Below are 26,442 nucleotides of genomic sequence, written 5' to 3'. Positions count from 1 at the left end.
TATTAAGCTAGGAAGGACACACCACTCATTGTGATGCCTGCAAGTTAGCAATTTTCACCTGACCGCTGGTGAGAAAGAACTTGAAGCCTACACCTAAAGCTGAGGTCAGCAGCCCTTTTTAGCTGCTGGAGTACCCCTGGAATCTGCATTTCAGCCAGAGCTGCAGCAGCTGGAGGATGGGTGAGGACCGGGGACCCCAAGGGGTGGTGCCTGCCTTCTGAGTGCTGGAAGTCAGTTTTGGGTGAGTTTTAGTGAAACTGTCTCTCTCAATATCCACCCCCCGCCACGCTCTGTGGATTCTTTTTGTAGCCAGGGAGACAGATGCAAATCCTAAGATGGGTTTAATAAGTACACCGAAATAACTCAGTTCAGTTCAGTTCAGTCGCTCAGTCGTATCCAACTCTTTGCGATCCCATGGACTGCAGCACGACAGGCTTCCCTGTCCATCACCAGCTCCTGGAGCTTGCTGCAACTCATGTCCATTGAGTCAGTGATGCCATCCAACCATTTCATCCTCTGTCATCCCCTTCTCCTCCTGCCTTCAATCTTGCCTAGCATCAGGATCTTTTCAAATGACTCAGCTCTTTGCATCAGGTGGCCAAAGCACTGGAGCTTCAGCTTCAGCATCAGTCCTTCCAATGAATATTCAGGACTGATTTCCTTTAGGATGGACTGGTTGGATCTCCTTGCTGTCCAAGGGACTCTGAAGAGTCTTCTCCAACACCACAGTTCAAAATCATCAATTCTTCGGCCCTCAGCTTTCTTTATCATCCAACTCTCACATCCATACATGACTACTGGAAAAACCGTAACTTTGACTAGATGGACCTTTGCTGCAGGCAAAGTAATGCCTCTGCTTTTTAAGATGCATTTCAGGGTTAGAAGGCTATTTTACGTGGCCAGATGGTTGGTCCAAGCCGGCAGACGTGGGTCGCAGATGCACCTGTGTGACTTGTGGGAAAGGGGTGGACAGTGGGTCCCTGCGCCCCCAAGCAGTGGCTGGAACCAGTTAGCATCGTGTTAAGCAATCCGAGCAGCTGTGTAACCATGGCTCCTAATTTGAGATGACTCCACGTTTGTCCACCCATGCAGTCCCACCAACAGTCACCGCAGCTGGGCTGCCCAGGGCTGGCCAGGGCCAAAGAGGCCGGAGAGCTAGGGGGCACGTGTGGTTTCCTGGGAGCTCAGAGGAGCAACCCCAGGCCAGGCCAGGTCAGGCGAGGGCGGCCGGGGCACGTGGGCCCCGCGAGCTGCCATCTGAACCAAGCCAGGGTGCCTCCTAACACCAGCGGGTCCTCTGGGGCAACAGAGGGGAAAGCGGCCAGCACCATCTCCTGAGGCCAGTACCACCTCATCCTCGTAGAGTTTTATGAAAATAAAATCCTCTGCCGAGAAGGCTCAGCCTGTCCGCACTGGCGATGACCTGGCTGTGTGGCTGTCGCCGGAGGCTTCCACCTAGCACGTGGAGAGTGGAGGCCGGCCTGTCCCACTGAAGCTGGGATGGGGGTGGGTGGGTGCAGGGTGGGAGTGTGGGGGTGAAGGGGATGGGGGGCTTATTGTGCTCGCTGTGGGTCAGTTTAAAGAAAGCTCTAAGGGATTGTTGCCCTAGACAGGAATGTCAGACCTGAATGGACTGTACCCGGTGGGTGGTCGATTTAGGGGGTGACTGTCAGTTCAGAGATTGCATGTTCACACCTAATGACTTTCCATCCTCATCTATCTGTAAGTGCTATTCTTGTTCCAGCATATGTTCCATCTGCAGCATGTTTTAAAGGGAAATAACTTATTATTCTTAATAAAGCTTATGAAGTCCATGTTTTTCTCACAATCTGCTTCTTGTTCACTCATGGTGTATAATTAAAACAAGCTGTGAGTTTCATCTATATTTCATAAACTCATATCTTACATGCAATCTATGCTTCATGCTTCATCCATTCTGTTTGTTTTTCTTGTGCCTTATGGCAGATTACAATAGGGCTTTGGACGACGTTATAGGTGTAAAAGATTCTTTTTTTTAATGGTTTTTAGAAGTTTTTGTTTTCAGGGAGTTGTAGATTCTCTTTGCAATTGTAAGAAGTAATGCAGAGAGCCGGTGTCCGTCCCCCGGTTTCTCCCCCAGGTAACATCTTGCAGGGCCGCAGCGCACTGCCCTGGGCGGGCAGCTGACGTTGGTGCCATGCGTCAACTTTATCCAGCGTGCACCAGTGTCATGTGCTTTTGTGTGTGTGTATAATTTTATCACACGTGTAGCCTGTGCAACCATCACAGTCGAGATACAGAACGTTCCATCAGAAAGACCCCTCCCACTCCCCTTCGGCAGCCACGCCCATCTCCCTTCTTCCCCTCCTTCTTGGCAACCACCAATCCATTCTCCATCTTTGTAATTCTGTCGTTTCAAGAATGTCATATCAGGGACTTTCCTGGCCGTCCAGTGATGAAGGCTCCACGCTTCCACTGCAGGGAGTTCCGGAGGGGGTCTAATCCCTTGTTGGGGAACTAACATCCCTAACTGTGTGCATACTGTGTGGCATGACCAAAAAAAAAGTCACATCATATCAATGGACTCGTATATGTAATCTTTTGAGATTGGCAAAAAGTCTCTTTTTAAAAAGTGTATGTGTTAGCCCATTCTGCTTGAGATCACAGCAGTTAGTTTGCCCGTATTTTCTGTGTGTATTAGATATTCTGGTGAGGAATCTGGCAGGGAAGTACCATGCCCACCCTGGTCCACGCCATCGTACCGGGATTACTGCAGTAACCTGCTCACTGGTCCCCCTGCTCCTGCCCTCTCCCCCTACACTCTGTTTTCAAACCCCCAGCACAGTGGTTCTCATGATGCCTGAAGTCACATGACATTCTGTCTCTCTCAGATAAAAAACCAATTCCGAGCAAGTTTTTGAGGCTACACATAATCATCTTCCACACCAGGCCCTCCCTCACCTTCAGCGTCCATCCCTGGGCCTCCTTGCTGGTTCCTTGTGTGGTAGGCACCTCCCGGCCCCAGGGCCTTTGCACTTGCAGTTCCACTGGTCCGAACAACTGTCCATAAACACATATGGGATAGCCCTCATCGTGTTCAGGTTATTTATGGGATGTCATTTTCTCATGAGATCTCACCTTCTCATGAAATCTCACTCCCCACCATTTAAGAGTGTAATCTTACCCCTACCCTGCACTGCTTCTTCTCCCAGCTTTATTTTTCTCCACAACCTCCGTCTCTACCTGAGAGTGTGTCTATTTCACGTGTGTGGTGGTAATTGCCTGTCTTCCTCCTCTGGAACCAAAGCTCTGTGATCATATGATGTTAGGTCAGTTTTGTTCACCAAAGTCTCCCCATTGCCTGGAATGCTGTCTGGAAATAGGGGGTGCTTAGTGAATATTCACTGAATGACCAATGTGCTTTCTCTGGTGTTTATTACATATGACATTTGTTGTTTGTTTTTCAGTCGCTAAGTCGTGTCTGACTCTTTGAGACCCCATGGGCTGCAGCACATTAGGCTTCCCTGTCCTTCACCATCTCCCAGAGCTTGCTCAAACTCATGTTCATTAAGTTGATGATGCCATCAAACCATCTCATCCTCTGTCATCCCCTTCTCCTCTTGCCTTCAATCTTTCCCAGCATCAGGGTCTTTTACATGGTAGGTATACTCATTTCCTAGTCCTTCAAGTGAATATTCATTGATTTCCTTTAGGATGGACTGGTTTGATCTCCTTGCCATCTAAGGGACTCTCAAGAGTCTTCTCCAGCACCACAGTTCGAAAGCATCAGTTCTTCGGTGCTCAGCCTTCTTTATAGTCCAACTCTCACGTCCGTACATGACTACTGGGAGAACCATAGCTTTGACTCTATGGACCTTTGTCAGCAAAGTAATGTCTCTGCTTTTTAATGTGCTGTCTAGATTGGTCATAGCTTTTCTTCCAAGGAGCAAGCGTCTTTGAATTGCATGGCTGCAGTCACCATCTGCAGTGATTTTGGAGTCCAAGTAAATCAAGTCTGTCCTGCTTCTACTTGTTGTGTGTGTTGGCCTGATGCCAGCTGGGTGTGTGGGGTTGGTGGGTGTGGGGCAGGTGCCTGCGCCCCTCTCGCCTGAACCGGTGGAGTCAGAGGTGGGTTTGGAGGCGTGTTGAAGTCCCACCCGTGGTGAGAGTGAAGAACTTTATTTACACGGTTATTGTTGTTTAGTCACTAAGTGGCGCTCAGTTCTTTTCGACCTCATGGACGGCAGCACGCCAGGCCTCCCTGTCCTTCACCACTTCCCAGAGCTTGCTCAAACTCATGTCCATTGAGTTGGTGATGCCATCCAACCATCTCAGCCTCTGTCGTCCCCTTTCCCTCCTGCCTTCAATCTTTCCCAGCATCAGGGTCTTTTACATGGTTGATACACTCATTTCCTAGGGCTGCTGAGACAAAAGGCCACAATCTGAGTGGTCCTTTAAACAACAGAAATTTATTCTTCCATAGCTCTGTAGACTGGAAATCTGAGATCTGCAGGACAAGGTTATAATTTCCCTGAAGACTCTAGGGAAGAATCCTTCCTTTTCGTAGCTTCAGGAGGTTTTCAGAATCCTTGGTGTTTCTTGGTTTGTGGACGCATCACTCCATCTGTCTCTCTTGCCACGTGGCATTCTCCCTGTGTGTCGTCTTATGAGGATATTGGTCGTATGGAATCAAGGCCAACCCTAGTCAAGCATGATTTCATCTTAATGTGATTACATCTGCAAAAACCTGTTTCTAAATCCCATCCACAGGTCCTGGGTGTTAGGACCCAACATATCTTTCCGGAGAACACAGTTCAGCCCACGGCCTGTGGTATGCCTACATACCAACACAATTCCTTTTCAGTAGGTGAAAGAATTCACACAGCCTCCAACACTGGCCTGGAGCTGAGATGTGGGCAGACATGAGTCACTGTGATGTATTGTGTGCTGAACTGTCAGCCCAGAGCTTCAAACACCTACACACATTCAGTGAGCTGCATTCATAGATCCAGCCTGGCTATAGCCTTCATTCATAAAGTAAGTGATTAAATAGTTAACTCAGGGAAGTCCCCTGAGAAGGAAATGGCAACCCACTCCAGTAATTTTGCCTGGAGAATTCCATGGACAGAGAGGAGCCTGGTGGGCTACAGTCCATGGGGTCTCAAAGAATTGGACATAACTGAGCGACTTTCACTCCCTCACTCAGGTCTTCTATGGGCAAGGAACTCTGCTAGGCTCAAAGACACAGGCTATAAAGACTTATTAAAGGAGCTGGAGTTGATGTAACAATGAACAATGGCATCAAGTGTGATCAGAAGCAACATAAGATCATCTAGCACTTTCTAACAGCTTTCACCCGCCAGAGAGTGTTAAGTCTGAATGTTTTTACACTGATGTACCTAGAATGGTAAGATTGACAAGTGAGTGAAGTCACTCAGTTGTGTCTGACTCTTTGCGACACCATGGACTGTAGCCTACCAGGCTCCTCTGTCCATGGGATTTTCCAGGCAAGGGTCCTGGAGTGGGTTGCTATTTCCTTCTCCAGGGGATCTTCCCAACCCAGGGATCGAACCTGGGTCTCCCGCGTTGCTGGCAGACTCTTTACCATCTGAGCCAGCAGGGAAGGTTGACAAGGGGAACCACCAAATTTGTCCAAGGACTTGGCCTGGTGGGTGCACTTCGAAGCTGATGCAGTCTGCATTATGTTCCTGTTTAGTAAAAGTTGGGATGTGTGACGGTCTTTCTTTTATCTAGGTTGTGTTCCCTAGTGGAGACGTCTAGGTGGCAGCCCGACTTTCCCAGAGTGTCTGACTCGCTGACACTCTTTGTGTCATGGAAAGCCGCCACATTTTCTTTCTGCTGTAACCACCCCCTGGCCCTGCTGCTTTTAATACCATTTTCTGTTGACTTCCCTGGTGGTTCAGCTGGTAAAGAATCCGCCTGCAATGCAGGAGACCTGGGTTCGATCCCTGGGTTGGGAAGATCCCTTGAGAAGGGAAAGGCTACCCACTCTAGTGTTCTAGCCTGGAGAATTCCATGGATTGTATAGTCCATGGGATCACAAAGAGTTGGACACGACTGAGCGACTTTCATGTCACTCCCCTACCCAACAATTTCTTTCGATTATTTTCTAATAGACCGGGAAGGTTGAAGCATTTGCTTATGTTGAATAACTCTCAGAATCCACAAACGTACCTACAGATATTGATGCAAACCACAGTGAAAGGGAAGAGAAAAGAGGGATGGAGAATATGATGCTCCCTGCCTGAGACCTGGGCTGATCCTGTTTTACAGTTGTCATGACGACACTTTGACTCTAACACCCAGGAAGGAAGACCTCTGGGAGATGAGACACGGCTATTGTCTGAGCATGTTGTGTGTGTCTCTTGTGTCTTTGAGATCCTGTGAGAGGTCTCTGGGATGAGTTCCACAGGATCCACTGATGCTTTGAAGTAGTAAAGAGTTTTTGTTGCAGGGAACAACTCAGGAACATTCTGAGGGATAAAGGGTAGACTGGATTAGAGTTTTAAGAGATTCAGTTCAGTTCAGTTGCTTAGTCGAGTCCGACTCTTTGTGACCTCATGGACTGCAGCACGCCAGGCCTCCCTGTCCATCGCCAACTCCCAGAGTTTACTCAAACTCAATGTCCATTGGGTAGGTGATGCCATCCAACCATCTCATCCTCTGTCGTCCCCTTCTCCTCCCACCTTCAACCTTTCGCATCATCAGGGTCTTTTCAAATGAGTCAGTTCTTTGCATCAGGTGGCCAAACACTTACGAGATTAAGTCCAAACATTTAAGAGATTAATATTCTTTTAGAATTCAAGTTGCAGAAAGCAGTGGCCAGTGCTCCACTCATGGGAGCAATGAGGCGATACTTTGTTCTCTGATCATCCCTAACCTTCTGACCCTTGATAATGTATATTGTTAGTTGCATTCAATGTATCCGATGTTTCACGTCAGATGCCCTTGTTCCTCTTCTCAGATGCCAACAGGGTGTTGCCCTCAGAAGAATGAACACCTCTGCATTTTGTGTATATCTTTGATTGCTTATCTTGTATCCCAGGGCAGGGCCTTGATTAGTAATCCCGTCACCCAATTGACACGTTCATAGATGCCCACCCTGAAGGTTGGCTCAGTGGTAAAGAATCTGCCTGCCAGTGCAGGAGACGTGGGTTTGATCCCTGGGTCAGGACGTTCCCCTGGAGGAGGAAACAGCAACCCGCTCCAGTATTCTTGCCTGGAGAATCCCATGGTCCATAAGGTCACAAAGAGTCAGACATGGCCGAGCGACTGAGCATGCATACATGTTTGAAGGTGGAGGAACCTGTTGTGGTTTGACTGGGGAGAACCATCTAGTCATGGGAAGGATTGAAGGCTATTTTAGACACATCACTGATAGGCAGACTGAATAGGGGAAATGGGATTAGATGACCCAACTTTCCTCTCAACTCTCAAAATTTAAAAATTTCGAATAAGTACATTCTGTGAATTAATTCCCAAGAATGAGGAAGGTGGAAACCCAAAGCCCATTCATGCTTTGTGAGGAGGGAGCACTGGCCCAGCGTCCAGGTACTGGGAATCCAGCTGGGTCGTTTTCTTTTGGGTTGAAATTGGTGACATCAATTCTGTGGCTCTTCTTCCTCTATCTCATATTTGTTGAGTGCTTTATGATTTTCCTTCACATTTTATTCTCACATCAATCCTTTGAGGGTAGCTGTAACAAAGGAAGAAATTAAGTTTAATATTTGCAGAGTGAAACTTCAGTGGCGTATTTGCTTGGTTTGGGGCTTTGAATAGGGAATATGTATGTTGTGCTCAATCATGTCTGACTCTTTGCAGCCCCATGGCCTGTAGCCTGCCAGGCTCCTCTGCCTATGGACTTTTCCAGGCAGGAATACTAGAGTGGGTAGCCATTTCCTACTGTAGGGGATCTTCCCGACCCAGTGATTGAACCCATATCTCTTGCATCTCTTGCAATGGCAGGTGGATTCTTTACCACTAGCACCACCTGGAAAGCACTTGAATAGGGTGGACATGTCCTAATTACAGGTGGAGAAAAATGGGCTCTTCTCTGCCTTTTCTTGACACTGATGGATATTCTCTTCTTCTTGAGAATCTCTCTACCCCTGTCTGCCACGATGCAACCTGAATCCTAGTTCTCCATTTTATCACTAATATTTCAGATTTAAAACAACTTTGAGTCGTCCTTTAGACACCAGTGTTCTTTGGGTTCCATCAGAGATGCTAAGTAGACGGTTGAATAACCCTGGTGCTCAGAGGAAAAGCCATTCGGGAACTATCAGCACGTGAATGGGGTTTTCATTCCTGGGACTGGATGTGCTAACTTGGAGAAGGCCCCAGAAGTGCATGTGAGAAGAGAGTGGTCCAGAGCGGGGCTTGGAAGCACTTGAACGTTTGAGTCCTGGCGAAGGGGGAGGAGCTGAGAAAGGAGACCAGCGATGGGGAAGAGAAACCGGGGAGCAGGGTGCCCTAAAAGGTGGGAGATTGTGGGGTTGGAGGACAGGAGAGGTGCTTTCAGGAGGAGCATCATTCATGTGGCTGGAAGTAGGGTAAGTCCAGGACCAGGAATGAGGACTCGGCAGCATGAGGTCCTCCTGACACTGACAAGATGCTCGTTCAGTGCAGTGAGCTCCCGTGTCCCCGTGAATTCAGCTTCCACTGATGACTCTCAGTCTCATACCTTTGGCTCTGATTTCTCTCCAGGCCTCCACTTATTCCTTGCAGCTACAGTCAGGGCTGAGAGGCAACCTGCCGTAGTAGGGAGAGCGTGGTCTGTGGTTTCAGATACGCCTGGCTGTGACCACTGTCACCTCATAGCTGTGTGCCCTCGGCAAGTCACTCAGCTCTCCCAGACTCAGTTCTTTCATTTTTGTTTTTGGTGATGCTGAGTCTTTGTTGTGGTGTGGTGGGCTTTCTCTAGTTGCATCATGCGGACTTTCCAGCTGGCTCAGTGGGGAAGAATCCACTGCCAAGCAGGAGACATGGGCACGATCCCTGAGTCAGGAAGATCCCCTGGGGGAGGAAATGACAACCCACTCCAGGGTTCTTGCCTGGGAGATGCCATGGACAGAGGATCCTAGTGGGTTCCAGTCCACGGGGTTGCAAAGACTCTGACACGACTTAAGCGACGTAGCCTGCGTGTATGAACTCTTTTTAACCACCTGTGGGTGCCTAGTGCATAGCTCAGAATCTGACAGGTAGTAGGTACTCAGTAAATATCTGTTGCAGAAGTAAATGAAATGACTGGACTTGGTAGGCGTGTTACACGTGTTCCTTTCTTCCCCTTTACTGCTCACTCTCATTTTCCCTTTTCACAAATGGTCCCATTGCAATACTTGAACTTTTTGCTTATCGGGTGTGTTGTGAATGGTTTCATGTCCACTGCTAGTTTATTTGCCTCTAAACCCATTCATAACCAGTAAGCTACTATCTGAAATATTAAAAGATTTTAAGTATGAAAATATATTTTAAAAAGTGATTATCCCCAGCCATCTGGGTTGTCACTAGATCTGTGTGGCTGGCTTCCGGTCCTGTCAGCCTCAGTCACCCTGTTTTATACCTTCCTCTCCATAGCATTTTCTTGGCCTTTCTTCTAAGGGTATTTTTTAGGGAGCTCTGAGTAAGATGAGTGGTGATTTTAGCGACAGTAATGCCCAAGTATTTAACATAGTTAGACAATGACTTTCACATTTTGGGAAAAGGAATGAATTTTCAAGGAGTTTTTTTTGGCTGGTGTGTCAAGCAGTTTGTAGTAGGCTGAATTTAAGCTGGACCAGCAAACAATGATTATTCTTTAAGAAACTATTTCTCAGCCACGAACTGAATTTGAAGAATGTGCAAAAGATCCCACAAAAACCTGAAAAGTACTGGTTTCTGGGTTTCTGCTGTTGGTCAAGAGCAGGCAAGGGTCCTGTATTCCCTTCTCTTAGGCATTTTCTTTTCAGGGTCCTTTGCTTTCTTCTGGTTTTCATAAATAAGCGTATCTATGGAATTCCTCCAATTTCATTTCCCTAAACCATTCTGGGGGCTTCCCTGGTGGCTCAGCGGTAAAGAATCCACCAACAATGCAGAGGACACTGGTTCCAGATGCCAGTTCGATCCCTGGGTCAGGAAGATCCCCTAGAGAAGGAAATGACAACCCACTCCAGTGTTCTTGCCTGGGAAATCCCATGGTCAGAAGAGCCTAGTGGGCTATGGTCCACAGGGTCACAAAGAGTCAGATACGACTGAGCAACTAAACTTTTACTTTTATTATATATATGGCATCGTCCCTGTAAGGGCACATGACTGAGCAACTCAACCACCACCATCAAACCATTCTGGAAAGCTGGTGGTTTCGATGGGGAAAAATTCTTGTTTTTGTCTTGAAACAGTAGCTTTTGCTTACATTGCTTCCTGAATAAAATGGCCAAGGGCTGTAAAACCTTAACTACTAATGATCAAGTTCTGCCAGCTCTGCTGATTCAGTTCACTCTAATTTCTGGCTGCATCAGTGTCCTTACTCAAGTCTGTGGCATACTGACAAATAAAGCATTGACATTGTCAAAATCAAATTCCTGGAGTGGATCCCTTAAAAACAACAAACAGGAAGAAATAAAAGTTAAAACAAAGCAACTTTCATTTAGAAATTAAGAGAAGAAAATGACTTGTTTTTATGGACCCAGATAGGATTTTATCAAGCAGCAATGAATCAGGCTGCTAATAACATGATATCTGGTGAGCAGTGGCTGAACAGGTTAAGGAATCGTTTATCTTACTCATCAATAAACTCAGGGCAGAGAGGCTCACAGGGACCCAGTATTTTCACTCTGCCACTGCAGGCCAGGTCATCATTCTCAGACTTGTCACTTGATTGATGCTACAAGATGATTGCTGCATCTCCAGGTATCGTATTGACATCCCAAGGCAGGATTAATGGAGGAAGAAATAGAAGGCAAAAGCACAAAACAGCAGGTCTTGACCCTTTTTTTTTTTTTTTTTTTTTTTTTTAATGCTTTTCTGGAAGTGGCAACAGTAACTTCCTCTTAAATGTCATTGGCTTGAATTGACCACGTGGCCACCCCTCACTCAAGGGAAGCTGAAGGGTCATGAATATTTTGTATCCTCGCCTCTGCTGTAGAAGAGGGTAAGAGAGGAAGAAGCAGCTGGGCTTGGCTCCTTGGTACCCAACCCACAATGTCTGTGCAGCAGTTTCTGAATTCAGTGCAGACTGCTAAACTGTTCTTAATTAGCTGGGAAACTTGGCTGGCCTGGGACTAGTGAAAAATTCAACTTAAAACATCTCGGAAAACATCTTGCGGGCAAAGGCAAATTCATTTTAAGAGTGCCCTTTGGGCTTGAGAATTAGACTTTAGCTTTGCCACTTGCTGTTTGTCATGAAGCAGAATTCTTTGCTGCTTCACTTTTTTGTTTTTCTGCTCTGTTGATATTCCCCAAGGTGGTAGTGGGGCAGGGGAGGGGGAGAAAGAAAGAAGATAATGGAGGGGAATAAAATGAGGTTAAACTAGATTAGCAAATTATTCTGGCTTTCTCTCTTTACCCCAGTTTTCCTCCAAATACAAACAACCGAGAATCCAGAACACTCTAAGCAAGCTTTGTCCGCTTGGAGCTGTTAACCGTTGAGGTGATGAGAGAGTGCTTGAATGACAGCCCTTGTTTACCAGCATCAGAGGACTGTGACTGCGTCGAGGGTGCAAGTGGCCTTGGGTGGGAGGTTGGGGGACCAAGGAGAAAGCCCTGCCCATGTGACATCGGGCTCTTCTCCTGAGAAGTCCTCAAGTGCCCGCAGGAGTGCCTGGCAGCCTCGAGCACAACCAGCTTGCATTCAGCCCCCAAGGGGAGTAGTTTCCCAAAGCCGAGTATGAGGATCAGCTCTGTCCATGACACGAGGCCTCCTGAAGCTGGTCCAGCATGGAGGATGTTTGCACAGGGACGGATGCCCTGGTGGTGCTGACAGTCCAGAGGGGATGGAAAAGGACACCGACAAACTCGTACTTAAGGATCAGCCAGTGACTCGAGTTTTGAGATTTGGAAGCTTCACTGTTGGGCTTCTTTGAGCTGATGGAGAAAAAAGGTGATTCACAATTGTATGCAGTGCCCATCTCATGCCCGAATAAGCACAGTGGGATGTATGCATGCGAGTTTAGCCTTTTCATCTGAGTAACATGGTGCATTGTTGTTACCAAAATACTAGAAAATGCCCAAAGGGGCCGGGGTCTCAGATTTAGCAGAGGCCACGGGTGAGATGAGTAACAGGACGCGGCTAGCCCCTCTGGTCATTAGGAAACCCGGCCAGGGGCTTCACACACACACAAGAGTTGTCTGGGTCATTTGAAATCTCCTAGCTTCTCCGTCTACACCCTCACCAGGTAACTATGACGGGACATAGTTGCCATATTTGAGGGCATGGGGTGGAATCCAATAAGTCACCGTGACCGGGAGAAGTCGACTGGCTTTTGAAGACTGTGAACCGAGGTTAAAGTCCGGAGATCCTCGGACACCCTTGATTTTTCCAAGGGACTCGGGACATCTGCTTGCCTCGGTGTTTCTCTCTGCAGAAGGCCGGCATTGTGTGGTTCCCGAGGGGGTTGTTCAGAGGTTCTGTTGGCAGAGCTCTTTCAGCTCCCTGGAGTGTTTTTAAGTTTAAAGACTCCAATGACCTAGAGTTTGGTTTCACTTTTTATTGCAGCTCTCCCTCAAGAGCCATGCCAACTGTGGGGGACACTTTAATGGAACCCCATGCCTAGCGTGAAATGTCAGAAGAGGAGCCAGGCCATTATTTTAATACCCAGACTCCGTCTACCCAGCCCCAGCTTTCCAGGTGGAAAGCTCAATCAACCATCTGTCAATTTTACTAGCATTGGTTTTACTTCCTACAGTTGCAAAACACCATGTACACCTCCACTCCTTTTTTTTTTTTTTTTGAAGGGAAGGTTCATAACTATTTGGCAAATAGAATTCCAACATTCATTTGAAAAATTATTTAAAACTCAGTCATTTCGGTGTTTTGCCCACCCATTGCCAACCATCTGGATATTTCTGCATTTCTGGATGGATATTCCTGTGCTGTTTGGGATCTTATGGATAATTGTTGGATTTTTCCAGTCTTCCTCAGAATCACAGTCAGACTTGTAGATCATGTTGCTTCTTCCCCCAAGCTACACTGCACTTCAGTACATCATAACCTTTCTTGGCATATCGATGGGATTTTTGGTCAAGCATTCGTGGTTACACTGAGATTTGTGTTTTCTTCATTTCAGAGTCTGGGAACTATTTGGCGGTTTCCAGTGGAAAGTCAGAATTGAATTTCAAACAAAGAAGCAGTAGGGAGACTTACATAAACATGAAGGTTTTTGTGCATTAAAGAGCAATCCTTGGTATACTTAAGAAATAATTTTACCATTTTGGGGTTTTTAGGGACCGGTTTATTTCACAAGCTCTTAACATTCCTTTGGGGGTTTTCTCCATAACCAGGGTTGTCCCCTCCTACTCCGCGGCCTCCCCTGCCGGACTGGGTGGGCTGCAAGGAGCTCTTAGCTGAGAATGGCAGCCATTCCTGGCTGGTGTTTGCCTTCATGTCTTTGGGCGTGTCTCCACTGGCAGCCTTTTGTGACTAAATGTACTGGCTGCCGGGGTAGCTTCAGAAAGTTATTTTTGACTTCCATAGAAGATTTTGATTAATAGGCTCTTAATCCGTTAGGTTCTGACTGCAAGTGGCGAAAGCCCAACTTGAACTAATTTAAATCCCAGAATCCGTTGGCTCATGAAGCTGCACATTGGGAAGGGCAGTGGCTGAGCTGGTCTGAGGGAGCCCTAGACTCTTTCTCCATCCCTGGTCTCTTCTCTACGGGACAATAAAACTGGTCACCCACAATTCCAACCAGAGGCTAAGGCAGTGGCCAGGGTCTGGTTCCAATGAGAATGTTTCCTATGAAGACTTTGGGGCTGGCTGGGATCACAGGGACAGAGGTCTGTTACCAGAAGAATTGGGGAAGGCTTCACTGGGTAGAAAAAATAATGTGTCCATCACACAGTGCATTTTGGGTTCCCTGCTGTGCAAAGATTTTTTTTTTTTTTTAGGGTCTTGGGACTCTATAGAAATGTAGTCTCTCTAGGGAGATTTTGGATTCAATTATTTTTACTCCAAGGAATCCCGAAGCGCTGTCTGTATGTGCTTAGTCACTAAGTTGTGTCCGACTCTTTGTGACCCCATGTTGTGTCCCACCAGGCTCCTCTGTCCGTGGGATTTCCCAGGCGAGAACACTGGAGTGGGTAGCCATTTCCTTCTCCAGGGGATCTTCTGGACCAAGGGATGGAACCTGCATCTTCTGTGTCTCCTGCACTGCAGGCAGGTTCTTTACCCACTGAGCCACCTAAATGCCACCAACTGCAGTGAAAGATGGCAGAGATGGCAGCTGAGAGAACCCTGACCCCCTCTGGGCATTTGAATGAATCTCTTCGGGCTGAGGCTAAACAGGATGAGAAGATAGGGAGGAGAACAGGGTGGACTTCAACCCTTTCCATCTCATTTAAGCCACGAGGCTGAGAAGCCTTCACTCTTGGACTTTACACTTTCCCCAGGCCTTTTATGATAGAAGGTACTCACATTGAAACTTGGTATTATATCTTCAGAGTATCTCCGAGCTGTTGTTTCATCTCATTGCTTAAATCCTGTGGGCTGTTTTGGATCCCATGAGCTTGGACAAAATTTGAGATTGAAATAGAAAAGGCCAGAAGTGGATTTCCAGGCTAGAGGTCAACTTGGCTTTGGAGGTGGGTTGAAGAATGAGGCTTCCTCTTTTCAGAGCTTTTGGAGGAGGTCTGGGGGGGCTCCCCACCTACGATCCCAGGAGGGTACATGGTGGGACAGTGATTAGTACTGGGGGAGGCTCTGAATGAGGGGGAAGTGGCCTGGACCCTCACTCTGAAAAGACAGCCACAGTTGACCTCAGATTGATGGTCGTGACCGGGGGTGTGAGGGAACAAGCCCCTGGGGATGCTCGGGAACTTCCATTGTCCTCTCCTCACACTCCTCATCCTGTGCTCGCTCTCCTGCTGAACATGAGCTGATTGGAGGTGTGAGTGGTGACAGCCCAGCCTCAACGGCTCTACTTTCTCCACATGGAGGCATTTATGGATTAGCAGAGACAGGCACATTGGGCTCCTCTTGGAGTTCATCTTGTAGGAAGGCTGCTTCCACTTTCCACTCCTGCTTGCCCGTGGTGGGGTTGTGGGGGTGCTCTGGGTGGAGGCCAGGCTTGCTGCTCTCACCACCCCCACTGTGAGGCAGTGATCCTGAGCTGATCTACTCTGCAGGCTCAGTTGTGTCCACCTGAGCGTTTAGAACTGGAGAGGGAAGGGATACAGAAAGCTCCACGGTGGTCACGCTCTAGATCCACCTTCTCCAGGGCAACCTCATCAGTAATAAACCCGAGAGTTTGATTTTCTGATTCCTGGCTTCTCTGGTGGCTCAGTGGTAAAGAATCCACCTGCCAATGTGGGAGACATGGATTTGATCCCAGGGGTTGGGAAGATCCCCTGGAGAAGGAAATGGCAACCCATTCCAGTATTCTTGCCTGGGAAATCTCATGAACAGAAGAGCCTGGTGGGCTATGGTCCATGGGGTTACAAAGAGTCAGATGCTACTTAATAACTAAACAACAACACCTACTTTCTTAAACTGATTGAGCTTAGATGTTCATAAGGACTGCTTTTGTCCCTCCTGCTTCAAATCCAGGGAAAGCTCCTGCATACATTTAATCAGATGAGATAAAAATTATGTGTGATTTGTTATTTATCAGCTCAGGAGTAACATGTAGGTCCTTTTTCATTACTGTCCAATCATTGCTATTTTCATCATTGTCCATTGTGGCTATTTAACATAATCTATAAATTGTGTAGTACATATCGTGAGTTTTGAGAACCAAATAGATTTTTCAGATTTGGTTTTCAAGTCAAATCAAACTTCTATTGTCTGAGTCATTTTTCTCAGTAAGTATTACTGCCTCAGAACATACTGGGTTCTACCTATTCAACACTTTACCAGTTGGATTTTCCACCTCGACTGTGGGGTATAGCCTCATTGTTGATGATGATTCTGTAAGTGGCAGCTCCATCCAGTGCTGTCACAGAAATGAAAGAATTTGAACTATTTGTCAGCTACTGTTTTGTTTGTAGATGGCAGGTTGGCTGTAAATCCAGCTTAAAGTGTTCATTTTTATCTCTGATGTTTGTTGAACTCTGTGCGTCAACACTTTTGTGTAGCAGATTTGGCTAAAGTCCATCCAGTTGGGAAGCTATGATGCAGCTGATACAGAGGAAGCATGCAGGTGGGTCAGTGGGGGCTTCACAACTTCTCCCTTGCATCTGCCATCCGTCTACCTTCCTTTCTCCTTTTCCTTGTCTGAAGAATGCAAACAAGTACCTGTATGATATTTTTTTTTAAGGCAAAACAAACAAACAAAAACAACACTTTGGATCCAGAAAGACTCACTTGCTATTCTGAATCATAGTCTTAAGCATTTCTCCATGAATGGTGCCTTTTTGGGATCATTCTTACCCTTGATTCATTGTATTAATGGATTCTGAGCTTTTCTTCTCTTAATCTGAGAAGTTGCCCTTGGTAGAGCGCTCTTTCTAGAAGCATATTTATTTCCAGACCTTGTGGATAGGCCTGGACCCTGAAGATGGATGGTATGTCTGCACCAAGAATCTTGAATGTGTTCAGTTTGGAATTCACACACACCTCTCAAATCGGCAGTGGGGACTTGGTCTGGGATGGTTAGGTCAGAGCTGAGCACACGGAAGTCATTGGTTTTATGAGCAGAGGAAGCCTAGGGAACACCTTACACTCCCCTCCCCAGATCCACTTGGGTTTTCTCTACTTCCTTGGAGCCCAGGCCAGTTTTTTCACAGTCACTGGGTCTCTTGGGGGAGAGAGGGACTTTTGGAGGTGGGAGATGAGCCCTTGAACAGATCTGTACCGTAAGCCTTTAGGGGCTGGGTTAGTCCTGCTTCTTCTCCAGATTTTAGCCTTCATCTTGACCTAGAGCTCTTTCAGATGGACCCAGACTCCCATGGGAGTCTCAGAATTGAAATAGGACATTGGGAAGTTGTCAGGGTCAGCAAATAAATGGTTGCTCCCGGAGTTAAGGTAGAGGTCCCCAACTGGCGGCCAATGGACTGAGCCTGGCCAGCTGGTGTGTATGTGTGTGTGTGTGTGTGTGTGTGGTTGTGTGGGTGTATATGTGCTTCTTCATATAGTTTTTTTTTAACACTTAAATGGAGTATAAAATGGAGAAAAATATAAAATGGAGAAGTTTCACAGAAAATCCAGGATTTCTAGCTTCTTAGAAAAACCTCCAGAATATTGGACAATATGGGTCCTGAATTCCTTTTTGTCAGCAGGTGCCAGAAACTAAATCGTGCCTTCGTATAGCATGTACATTCCTTCATATGTCTCCACTTATTTGCTCCATCTTCCTGGTCCTCGGGGGGACTCTTGGCTGACCTCATCAGTCCAACCTTAGTGTCTTTTCGTCAACCCATCAGTCATTTACGTGAGTGCTGAATGTGTGGTCAGTATCTGATGCCCAGATAGGTGCCAGAGTCGGGAGGTGGGGATGGCGCCCTGTCCACTGTGATAAATGAGCCCTGTCCATGGGCGGGCCAAGCCGGCCGCGGGTACCTAGCTCTGCACTCAGCCTTCTTGCGGGCTTTTGTCAGCCCTGGAGGATCCTTTGAAGCTGCTCTGTGGACTCTCCAAGGATTGACATGGAGGAGCTCTTGGAATCTTGGAACCATCCTTGAACAGATGTGGATCCATACTGTGGCCCTTCAACCGAATTGGCCTCCAGGGCCCTCTTGAATGAGAGCAGGAGTTTGGAGCCTAGACCAAAGTGAGAACTCCGGTGCCAACTCTCCCTTATTTTTCATTCTCAAACAGATCAATAGGGGCCTCAGGGGAGCCATAGCACTGAAATGTCTAGCTTGGCAATCGCCAGGTATCTGAAATGTCATCAAAATACCATTTTGCCACTTAGTAGCTGGTAAAATATTCTCGACTCTGGATGGGGTTTACTGGTATGAACTGTGGAATGAGTCTGCGGTGGTATGCGATTGTTTGGGTCATAGCAGACGCTGCTGGCTGCTGCTTCTGTCCTGAGCACCTTACCATCTGCCTCCCTTCAAAGACAGCCTTGACTGGGGGGAGATGGGGAAGGACAGGGAGAGGAAATTCTTTGTACTTAATCTAAAATCCTGGCAGCTGCAGCTTGAACTCACTTCCACATTTTGCCTTCCGCGGAGATGAGAAAACAGTTTGTCACGGCCCTCATGTGTTGCATACACTTTGTGAGGTCACCTCCCAACGTCCCCTGTATCGAGCCATGTAATTCCTATCATGTTGACTTTGGGCTTGTCCTTTTTCTCTTTGGAGAAGCAGTTCATGGGATGTGTAAGCTTTAAAGAGTATACCCCTCATTACCTTAATCAGATGAGGATCCTGAAAACTGTTCCAAGAGGGTTCTGTGCTTCATTTATTTAGCAGTGAGGATGGTCTATGAACACTTACAAATAAGTAAGAAATCACTGTCGTGTCTCAGCTTTATGCTACTAGAATGGTACTCCTGAAACACAGAACCCAGAATGCAATCTGCAGACCCTGAAACCTGCTTCACACTTCCTACGTTTCATTTAAGGAATGAAGTCATGAGACCTACCAAATGATGATCAGGGATACAAAACATCGCCATGTTTCTAGTCCCAAGAATAAGTCTTCTGTCGAGTACCCAGGTTCATGCACGTTGATCTGCACCTGTCTAGAGCCGTTCTTCCTTAATTAGAGGCTGGTTTGATGGATTCCTGCAGAGCTAAGGCACGTAGTGAGGAGTGCACCTGGAGCGACCACAGATTTCCTTTCACCCGTCCTTCCTGTTCTTTTCATCCAAACTTTTCTGAGTGAGGCATGGGTGCTGTTGACCAGGCAGCGTCAGCAATGACATCAATTTTAAAGGTCAAAGTTGATGAGAATCCAGGGAATGATAATGCCCCTTAATTAAGTCACTGTTGTCTTGTGTGTAATTGGCCTGATTCGTGTGTGTTGGGGGTGGTGTTGGGGAGGGGTTTTGGCTTAAGGTGTTTGGAGAACCTTAAATTCAGGACTGATTTTAAAAGGCCGTTGACCCTAAGGGGTGATTTCAGGATCCCCTAAAGGCCTTTGTGTTTTAGAAACAACCTTCATTAGGTAACTCTTTAAGACCTAAAATGTCACTACTAGAAAGCTGTTACTTTGACCCAGTGGCTTCCCTGGTGGTTCAGATGGTAAAGAATCTGCCTGCAATGTGGGAGACCAGGGTTCAGTCCCTGGGTCAGGAAGATCCCTTAGAGAAGGAAATGGCAACCGTCTCCAGTATTCTTGCCTGGAGAATTCCATGGACAGAGGAGCCTGGTGGACTACAGTGCATGGGGTCGCAAAGAGTCAGACACGACTGAGTGACTAACACTTCTACTTTCCTACTTTGGCCCAAGATTTTGTTATGCAAATGTCAATATCATTCACTTACTCCATTCCTTCCAGGGAGAGGAGCCAAAACTAGGACAGACAGCAGGAGGTGAAGTGACTGTGGGTGAAGGCAGAGTGCCCCTCTGAGGGGGAAATGGTATGAGAAGGTGGGGTAGGTGGTGGAGGAAAGGGCAAACCCAGCTGGAGCTCTCACGATTGGTTTTAGAATCCTAGTGGCTTCCTAAATCAATTTTTCATGGGTGTGGTCATGGATCGTTTATGAGCAGGGACGGAGTCCAGGGTTCTGTGAGCTGTGGGAAGAGCCGGGCATTGCAGTTGGACACAGCAGGGATTGCATTTGGTCCTACCCCTGTCCAGCCGTGTGACCCTGGACAGTTCTCCTAACCTCTCTGTTCCACGCCTTGCTTGCTGTCTTCATCTACCATGTGGAGGGAGCAAAGAGCACCTCCTGGATTGTGTGTGTTAACATCATCTTATGCAGTGTGAGTTTCAGGCAGAGGGTGGTGGGTGGTAGGCACTCAATAAGCCCCCTTTTCTTGTCCATTTCCCACTCCCATTTTTTTTTTCCTTTTTTAAAATTTTATTTTTTTCCATTTATTTTTATTAGTTGGAGGCTAATTACTTTACAATATTGTAGTGGGTTTTGTCATACATTGACATGGATCAGCCATGGATTTACATGTATTCCCCATCCCGATCCCCCCTCCCACCTCCCTCTCTACCTGATCCCTCTGGGTCTTCCCAGTGCACCAGGCCCAAGCACTTGTCTCATGCATCCAACCTGGGCTGGTGATCTGTTTCACCCTAGATAATACACATGTTTTGATGCTGTTCTCTCGAAACATCCCACCCTTGCCTTCTCCCACAGAGTCCAAAAGTCTGTTCTGTACATCTGTGTCTCTTTTTCTGTTTTGCATATAGGGTTATCATTACCATCTTTCTAAATTCCATATATATGTGTTAGTATACTGTATTGGTCTTTATCTTTCTGGCTTACTTCACTCTGTATAATGGGCTCCAGTTTCATTCATCTCATTAGAACTGATTCAAGTGAATTCTTTTTAATGGCTGAGTAATATTCCATGGTGTATATGTACCACAGCTTCCTTATCCATTCGTCTGCTGACGGGCATCTAGGTTGCTTCCATGTCCTGGCTATTATAAATAGTGCTGTGATGAACATTGGGGTGCACGTGTCTCTTTCAGATCTGGTTTCCTTGGTGTGTATGCCCAGAAGTGGGATTGCTGGGTCATATGGCAGTTCTATTTCCAGTTTTTTAAGAAATCTCCACACTGTTCTCCATAGCGGCTGTACTAGTTTGCATTCCCACCAAGAGTGTAAGAGGGTTCCCTTTTCTCCACCCCCTCTCCAGCATTTATTGCTTGTAGACTTTAGGATAGCAGCCATCTTGACTGGCGTGTAATGGTACCTCATTGTGGTTTTGATTTGCATTTCTCTGATAATGCCCACTCCCATTTTTATACTTTAGAGTTGGTTTACACCAGATGACTTTTATTTTTTTTTTTGGTGTAAAAATGTTGACAGTTACTGTGTTGAGACACATTGATGGTGCTTGATCACTGGCAGGAGGAGAACAAGCAAAGTCTTGTGAGGACACATTGGAAACTGATGGGGTAAGCGGAACGCAGTGATGTGCATTCAGTTTTGATGACCCAGGGGAATTTGCCTTTTGTTCTTCTTTACTTTCCTCATCTTATTGGAGCTTCTTGAGGTTCTCAATGTCCCCCTTACCCTTGGCGGATGCACCATTTGACCGCAATTCTCATGTGACTTAGAAATGACTCCATGCTGTGTCCAAGGACAGAGATGAGGCAGAGCAGGAAAGAACAGTGAGTGTATTTATGGATTGTTCCCTTTGGATGTCAGTAATGAACGGGAATCATCTTCAGACCGAGGTCACTGTGTACAGATTGAATCACTCGGGCACAGTGGAAAACACGATGGTGTTAGGGCCTCACAAATCTCACATTAGAGACTATCTGTCCAGGATCGAACTTTCCTAAAGGGAAGTTTGGAACTGAACTGTAAAGAAAAGCATTGTTCACATATTCATTCATTTGTTTTCTTCCTTAGGAGAGTCACCCAACCATTTCGAGGTGTTGGAGTCCTTGCTTTGTTTCCACGATGTTTTGGTCAGGGTGAAGAACAGGATTCTTGGGAGTGATTTCTGCTATGGCAGGAAATGAGGACTGCCGCTAGAGAAGGTCAAACCCATGGCAGAGAACGGGGGGAGGTTTTCAAAGTGAAGCCTTGGAAGAAATAAAGGAAACTGAGGAAAGGGAACTCCTGTCCTCCAGCCAAGAAAATCCTGCAGATTTCCTTGTAGGCGAGGAAGGGTTCATGAGAATTAAGGCAGAGTCGCCATGATTGCTAATTTTAAATATCCAGACGCTACCAAGTGGGCTGTCTTTACTGTCTCCTCAGTTCAGAATTTCCCCGATGGCATTAGGCTTTTTGTCCTTGATTTCTCCCGTCTCACGTTTACAGGCCCCTCACCTCTGATGTTGGGGAAGAAATGCTTCCTGGGCTTTGCTCTGTGCCTGTCCTCTGACATTGTGTTTTTGTCTCCAACGTGGACACTCTTTCTCTGGTGCCTCAAAAATTATGATATTCATACTCTATTTTTTCATTCCTTGACTTTCTTCAGTGGGATCCCAGGAGTTCTCTCCTTTTCTTATCATTTTCCTCCTAACGCAGTGGGGTAATTTTGGGAAGAATAAGGGATGTATGTTAGAATCAGCTATACTTATTTTGTTCAGAATCTTCATTAGTGTTAAAAATCACATACTAACCAATCTATGTGTTGTCGTGAAACACTCCCCTTTCCCTCATTTTTATGAGAGTCTAAATTCATTTTTCTAAGCGTTCTGAAGTTTAAATGTTTCTGGGTTTTTTAGGTTACCTTTTTTTGCCAGCTGAGAATGCCTTGCATTGGTGAATAATCAGTTTCAGATCCAGGTTTGCCCCTACGTTGACTGTTGTGTGACTATTTAGCATCTATTTATATCACGTTGCATTGTGATGTCAGTTATATTATGAGCTGAGAGATTGTGTTTGACAAAACATTATGTTTCATTTTGGTTAGTTTGGAAAACCAAGAACACTATTTTGGAACTTCATCAATGAAGATAAAAATGTTGTGCTTCTTGATAATTTTTCTGTCTTCTGGGACAAAATATGGAAACATTTAAATTAGTGACCTGTAGCTAAAACCAGAGGTTTGCCTCTTTCAAGATGTCGATCTTGATTTGTTTTCTTTGTGGAAATGACCGATTCTCTTACCACCCCCTTTAGATACAGTGGATATTCTTCCTGATCATGAGAGTTTTATGTTGTTCTTCTCAGGGTGGTTTTAAAGATTGTCCAGCTGTACCATGCCAAATCCTGAGAATTTATTAAATATATGAATGCTTCTGGAGAATATGTCAGATTACTATTTTGTTAATCTTGTCCTAGCAAGGCAACACAATCAAGCTGGGGAATGCCTAGAGTTTATTTTGATTTGTTTCACTTTTGGTTTAAATTTACCACTCACAGTTCTCTGAAATGCATAAGAGGTTGTGGGTTTGGTATGTTTGTTTTTCTGTCACACTATAATGATGTCCAAACATGACAGTACTTGAAGTCTTTAGGATCAGACAGATGGAAAGTCGTTTGCTCTTTCGCTAACCATGTCAGAGAACATTGGAAAAAATTCGTTTTCCCAGTCTGCCCTTCCTGTAAGTTGATAGTTGCGCTGTTTGCATAGCTGACCACCCACTGAAGCCAAGGCACGTGAAACTGCTGTCCACTAAAATGGGCCTGAAAGTCACGTGGGACCCACCCAAAGATGCTACCAGTAGATCCGTGGAGCATTACAACATTGCCTATGGGAAGTCACTGAAAAGTCTTAAATACATCAAGGTGAATGCGGAGACGCACTCCTTCCTTATTGAGGATGTGGGTAAGTGACACTCTGTCTTGTTCCCGGTCAGAACTAACTGTCCACCGCCATTCTCCTTCCATTCTCAGGCTGACTATTTGGGAGACAAAAATGGCACCCACTGGTTCTTTGGTTCTTGGGTAGCCAAGGTGAAGAGCCTGGTAAACAACAGCCTTCATCTTGCTCATGAGCTTCTCATCCTGCATTTGAATTCCTGGATCTTTCTCCAAATTGATGTAGGAAACAATTCTTAGTTTCTGGATGTGCTTTTGGAATATACGTTGATTCTTTTTTAGCTCATAGAAACTTGACTATTGGACAACTTTGTAGTCTGACCTTGAGATTTCTAATTTATAAACCAGTTTATAATTAGGGATTAGTTAAACAATGTGTCCCTGTAGGGGTGTATGGTGTGTCTTAGCATTTCTCCCCATTAAATTTGCTTCTGGAAGTTTGGAGTATTTAACATTTTGCCAAATATATTGTTGTATCAGTGCAGGTGTAGGTGGTTTTGAACTTAAGCTTTGAGCTACCTCCAGTGGATCCTCTGTATTCCCTTTCTCAGTCCCTCTGGCCTGAGACCCCATATATTCTACAGTTATCCCATGGTCCAACCTTAAGATGGATCCTGCAAAAGTCACAGAAGTCAGCACCTGTGATAACCAGGTGCCCCTGGCCACGTTAGCGTTCTGCTGCCCTCCCTTGGTGGATCAAAACCAGCTTGTGGCTCCTTAGTTTCCTGGTCCAGAACACTTAGTCCTTCTCCACCTCCTGCCTTGTGCTGTTAGACTTTCTGGGAGCAGAGCAGAAGGTACACAGAAGGGAGACACAGGGGGACAGAGTCCCGTCTTCATGGCTCCAGCTAAACGTACATTTCTCTGAATCTCCTCCGTATCACCAGGGCCCCAGAGTCTGACTGTGATGTTAAGTGGAGATCTTATCCCACAAAGGCATGAGCAGGGTCCCAGTTTCTTGCTCAACCCTTGGGTTGTTAGGTTGACTGCAGAGAAGAAAAACATGCAAAAAGAAAGCCCTAGAACTCACTGAAAACTAAGAGTATCCCCACCCCTCCCCTGCACCCCGCCCCCGGCAACTTCCTGATGAAAATCAGAAGTTTTCTGAAGCAAAACAGAGACACTTGGATGAAATTTCTTTGAAATACGAATAAGCTCAGAATGAAGAAAGTGCTGGCGATGCCTGGTTTTGCTTTTTGTCCAAACCTACAGCATTTCCCAGTTGGTCCAGCAGGTCGTGCCAAACCTTAAATGCCACCAAGTCCCACCGTGGTCAGACAGAAGGCAGACCAGTCTTGAGCCCAGTAGGGGTCCCAGGTGTGTCACTGATCCTGGACCGCTGGCTTGAGAACTGAAGTTTTGTGAAAGGAATGTTCCTCACTGGGAGAAATGCAGTGATCATTATTGCCTTTGACAGAACTCTTACCTCTCCAGCCCTTTATCCCCTCAAATGCCCACAAACTTTCATCTCTTAAAGGAATTGGCACCTTTGCTTATCTTTCACATGATAATAATTCATTTTGAGGAAAACCAGCACTACCAGAGTTTTGCTTTTCAAAACTGTAGGTTCAAGGTACCCTTGCTTTGTAACATGGTGTCTGGGTTTTCTTTTATGTCCCAGCAATTTCAGGATATCAGCTAGAGACCTTCATTATGTAACCTTGATCCCTAGATGCATGTCAAAAAGTGTAGTCCAGTTATTTCAGGCATAGCGTTTCCAAGGTCTTGGGAAATGTTTTTTCTAGATCTTTTGACTATTTTGTTGAAATAGTCAAAGAAAACCTGCACACATAGTAAGGGAAATATTTTGTTGTGAAAAGAAGAAAATTTCATGAGGTTCTACTTATTGCAGTGTAGATTTCCCATGTGCTAAATTTCATGAGTTACACTGAAATGTTCTTACAATTTTTTTGTAGGTTGCCATTGGGAAATAGTCTTTGTTGTTACTAACACTGTAGGTTAAAACATTATTTCGTGGACAGTGTGTGTCTGTTTCCTACATTGATTTCATGTTAAAAAAAAAAACTCAAAAGCTATTTTTCTTGACTGCTCATGAATCCAGGCTTATTACAAATGTCATGTGCTTTGTACTAAATAAATTTTGTGTTCTTTTGGTCAAGTGTGCTTCAATTGCCTGAGACCAATGTTAGTGATTTTGATTAAAGAAAAGAGAGAAGGCTATAGTTGGATTGACCTCTTAATTCGGTTTTTTATATTTGGTTATAACTGGTATGAGGAAGACAGTGACTTGAACTGTCATTCTTGGAGATTTGAAACGGTGGCTTGACATGAACCGTGTGTTTCAGAACCGGGGGTAGTGTACTTTGTCCTGGTTACTGCAGAAAACAGCAATGGAGTGAGCCGTCCCGTTTACAGAGCGGAGAGCCTGCCTGGTAAGTCTTACCTTAGAATTGGAGGCTATATTTTTGTGACTTAGATTGGGAAAGTCTTTGCTTCTTCAGGTCAATGCAAATTTAGAAATCATTAAGGAGTTCCCGAACAAGAACTTTTTAGACTTGTATAACAAGCTGAAAGACTGCAAATTAGGAGATTTATCCCTTCTTCGTAAAGTACTTTTGATATAGGTTACTAGCGTTTTGTCTTACATTTGGGGGTACTCACTACAGTTAGCCATGTATAAAAGACTGAAAATATGTGTTGTCCATACAGTTTAGGGGTCAGGTCACTTGTATGGCCTGAGCAGATCCTTTGGCAGACTGTTGAGAAGACCATTGAAATGTACACTGAGGGATGAGTGAAGTGTGGAAAATTCAGCAGTCCTCCTTTCTAACGATCAAGTTGCATTTTCCTAATTTAGGAGGTGAATGGATCAAGATTGATGGTTTTCCCATTAAGGGTCCAGGACCATTTAATGAAACCGTCACAGGTACTACTTGCTCATTCGGTTCATGTCTTCACTGAAGCACCATCTCGAAAGAGGGCTGTGCTTCTGTCACAC

General features: G+C 45.8%; 1 protein-coding gene across 2 annotated transcripts in view; it reads left to right on the top strand.

The window, feature by feature from the left end:
- The window catches only part of FNDC1 (fibronectin type III domain containing 1), a 111,452-nt gene that overhangs the window by 6,000 nt on the left and 79,010 nt on the right, over nt 1-26,442 (top strand). For both annotated transcript variants that reach the window (XM_065931031.1, XM_065931030.1), the window contains exons 2-4: nt 23,296-23,490; nt 25,790-25,876; nt 26,302-26,370. In XM_065931031.1, coding sequence (XP_065787103.1) covers nt 23,296-23,490; nt 25,790-25,876; nt 26,302-26,370 — 351 coding nt within the window. The remainder of the gene's footprint in view (nt 1-23,295; nt 23,491-25,789; nt 25,877-26,301; nt 26,371-26,442) is intronic.

The sequence above is a fragment of the Muntiacus reevesi genome, chromosome 3 (assembly GCF_963930625.1).
Source record: "Muntiacus reevesi chromosome 3, mMunRee1.1, whole genome shotgun sequence".
Classification (NCBI taxonomy): Eukaryota; Metazoa; Chordata; class Mammalia; order Artiodactyla; family Cervidae; genus Muntiacus; species Muntiacus reevesi.
The sequence above is the reverse complement of the archived record's forward strand: the minus strand, read 5'-3'. Positions and strand labels throughout refer to the sequence as shown.